Source organism: Solanum lycopersicum, chromosome 3, assembly GCF_036512215.1.
Source record: "Solanum lycopersicum chromosome 3, SLM_r2.1".
Classification (NCBI taxonomy): domain Eukaryota; kingdom Viridiplantae; phylum Streptophyta; class Magnoliopsida; order Solanales; family Solanaceae; genus Solanum; species Solanum lycopersicum.
In genome coordinates this window covers 9249550-9252572 of record NC_090802.1, presented here as the reverse complement: position 1 = coordinate 9252572, position 3023 = coordinate 9249550, and the positions used below count along the sequence as shown (strand labels likewise).

Sequence of the window (3023 nt, the reverse complement as noted above, 5' to 3'; positions counted from 1 at the left end):
GAAGTTAAAAAGAAAGAAAAAAAAAAGAAAAAAACTATCTTTGTGCATTCCAAGACAAAGCAATAGTAGTCACATTCACGTGAGTGTAAATAAGTGGCAATTTATAGGGTTAGATGAATGAATCTTAAAAAGAAGTCAAAAAAAAAACGATCTGATTATTATTCCAACACAAAGCAATACAGTAGTCATCACAAGCATCATGATGATTGAAACACAATAGAATCCTCGTGAGCGAGATGTGTGCATGGTTCTCGTGAATCAAACTCCTATATATAGTAAACAAGTTCTTCAACAATTTCCCATCCTACCATCTATCATGGCAAACGAGTTCCATGGATCTTCTTTAAGGAGCTCTTCTCCCAACAACCCTAAGTTTATCCAAATCATTACTTCATTAGATGAATTACACTGTCTGGTAAGTAATTAATTGTAATTTTAGTCCTTGTAAATTTTTGATTTAGTCCAAGATGTAAGTTAAAATAATTGTGTTTGTATGAAATTAAATTTGTCATTTCTTTTGCACACAGAGGATTCCAGTAGTATTTGCACAAAGACACTGCGAGAACATGTTAAACCCCGTGTTTCTTGAGGCTCCCCATGGAAAACCTTGGGAGGTTGAAGTGGAAAATTCTCAAGGCCAAATTTGGCTAGCCAAGGGATGGAGTGAATTTTGTGACTATTACTCAATAAGAGTCAAGAGCATATTAATTTTCACATACAACCCGCGTTGTCACTTTGTTGTCGCTATATATGATCAGAGTAAAACAGAAATTGAATATCCAATAGATCAAGATATTGAATCAGATGAACAAGAGGAAGATGTTCTAGTTGCCCAAGCTAATGCTAATGTAATCGATGAAGATATTCTAATTCTCCAATCTAATGCTAATGTAATCGAAGAAGATATTCCAATTCTCCAATCTAACGCTAATGTAATCGAGGATGAAGAGGAAGATATTCCAGTTAATAGCCCTCAAACTAATGCTAATGTAATTGATCAACGTAAGTAAACATCTTAAGTGCTTTATTAGCTATTAATTAAGTGAATTCCTCAGTAGAATTGTACTAGTTGTTATACTTATGTCAAGTTGTTGCAGATAAGGAGGTTGGAGAAGCTAATAGTATAAGTGAAAAAGTTGGTCCAAATAATTATAGTAGTCGATACAGTTTGGTGGACTTAACTGGTGACAATCCGTTTTTTGAAATGGTTATAAAAAAGTCACATGCTACTCGTATGGTAAGGTTTAATAGTTTTACATTGTGTTTTTAAATTCGCTAGATTTGCACATTCTAGTTATTTTCTTGAAAATCTAATGATCCTGTTTGTTTGATGAATATGTTTTTTAGGCTATCCCGTTGAGATTCGCCCAACAAACAGACATAATAAACATGAAGAATATGAGGTTGGTTAATGAAGAAGGAGTAGAATGGAAAGTGAAAATAGAGTATACTAGGAGTACGGTTATCATAAAAAAAGGATGGACTGCCTTTCGAAAAGATAACAAAATAGCTAATGGTGAAACTTGTCGCTTCAGGTTGATTCGGGGCCCCATTGCAAATGTTTTGCAGGTTCAGAAGATCTCAACACCCCTTTGCTTGCAATAAATTAGATACAATTGTTTTGATTGCATTTTGGCTATTTTAGTTTGTCTTATTAAGATGTTACTTGTACTTAATTTGCTAAGGTATCAAATTTCGGATAGCTTTTGCATAAATTATCTTCTTATAATTGCAAGTATATGTATTCAACAAGTGCTCAAGTAAACATTTTATTTTGTAAACGTTATGGAATGTAACTCTTGGATGGTTTGGCATATATATGTTAAATCTTTTTTTTCTAATAGTCACTTATTTATAGCAAATTAATTACTATTTTGCAGCTTTGTGAACCGTTACAAGTCACGAACGAAGAAAAGAGAGAGAAAATCTACCTTATCACTTACTTTAATATTGTGTTCGTCTTAAAATAGTTGTCGCGTTCTGTTTCTCGAGACCTAAATCCACTAGCCCTACATGATAAAGGAGGATTAGAATTAAGCCAGGATTGAGGGGCCACAAGAGAGGAAGAAGTCTTTTAAAACATACTAATTCCTTCCTGTCTACTTCAAGATGGATGAGCAGCTAGCACTCATGCCTTAATAAGGATGGACAACAAAGATATAAGAAACTATCACCAGAGGATGAAGAAGGTGACCACATATTATTAATTATTATCCAATCAAGAAAAAAGAAGAATCTATAAACTATGGACTCATTCCATTAAATGGGAAAAAAAGAATAACCTCAACTATCTAAAAGAGACATTGATTATGTTGTAGAGAGTGATTGAGAAAGACCGACAAATCACGCACTTCAAGAAAACTTAAACTATTAACTACCCTGGTGAGTCTAATTTTAAGTTGGAGAAAGAAGCAAGGGATTGAGCGCATCTTCACTAATTCAGCTCACGACTATTATATAACAAAGTTTTATAAAGAGGAAAACTTGCTGCAAATTCTACAACAAGGACCTTGATTCATCAACATATACATTTTATATGTCAAAAAGTGATATTCAAATTTTGTTACCTCAAAAGCCTGAGAAAATTTCAACCGTACCTATTTCAACAATTTCACCTTTCTTATGATTTAGAAAGGCTACTGTACCTCTTGGAAATCAGTAGGTGTTTGCTTAATTTGTAGTCCAAGGAAGAAAATGTGTTTGCTTATCATGTTCATTTCAAACTCAATACTCATCTAAGTTATGGCCATATTTTCATGTCACCTTTTTTTTATGTCCTTTCTATTAATTACTAAATACATTAGCGTTGAAAAAGCAAAGCAAAAAAGATACTTATTAAAAAGGAGAAAATGAAAATAACTATCCAACAACTCCATACGTAATTGATATTTATAGATTGATACAAGAATTAGATAGAAGGGAATTAAGATGACATGTAGTTAATTAAGTGAGACTTCAAAGGTATATGGTTTTTTATATAACTCATGAGATTTATTTAGGTGTAATATTTTTTTATAATTATC

General features: G+C 32.6%; 1 protein-coding gene across 1 annotated transcript; it reads left to right on the top strand.

The window, feature by feature from the left end:
- Window positions 1–316: 316 nt before the first annotated feature.
- Window positions 317–1605, top strand: LOC101266308 (B3 domain-containing transcription factor VRN1-like). The gene is made up of 4 exons (XM_004234668.3): window positions 317–415; window positions 528–1002; window positions 1098–1237; window positions 1348–1605. The coding sequence occupies exons 1-4, from the start codon at window positions 317–319 to the stop codon at window positions 1603–1605; spliced, it is 972 nt and encodes a 323-aa protein (XP_004234716.1).
- Window positions 1606–3023: the final 1418 nt, after the last annotated feature.

Bases quoted from the DNA above. Each gene is read 5' to 3' on its own strand.
- LOC101266308 (XM_004234668.3), top strand. From the start codon at position 317: ATGGCAAACGAGTTCCATGGATCTTCTTTAAGGAGCTCTTCTCCCAAC. The intron at 416-527 runs GTAAGTAATTAA...TTTTGCACACAG, and splicing joins TAGATGAATTACACTGTCTG to AGGATTCCAGTAGTATTTGC. The intron at 1,238-1,347 runs GTAAGGTTTAAT...TATGTTTTTTAG, and splicing joins AGTCACATGCTACTCGTATG to GCTATCCCGTTGAGATTCGC.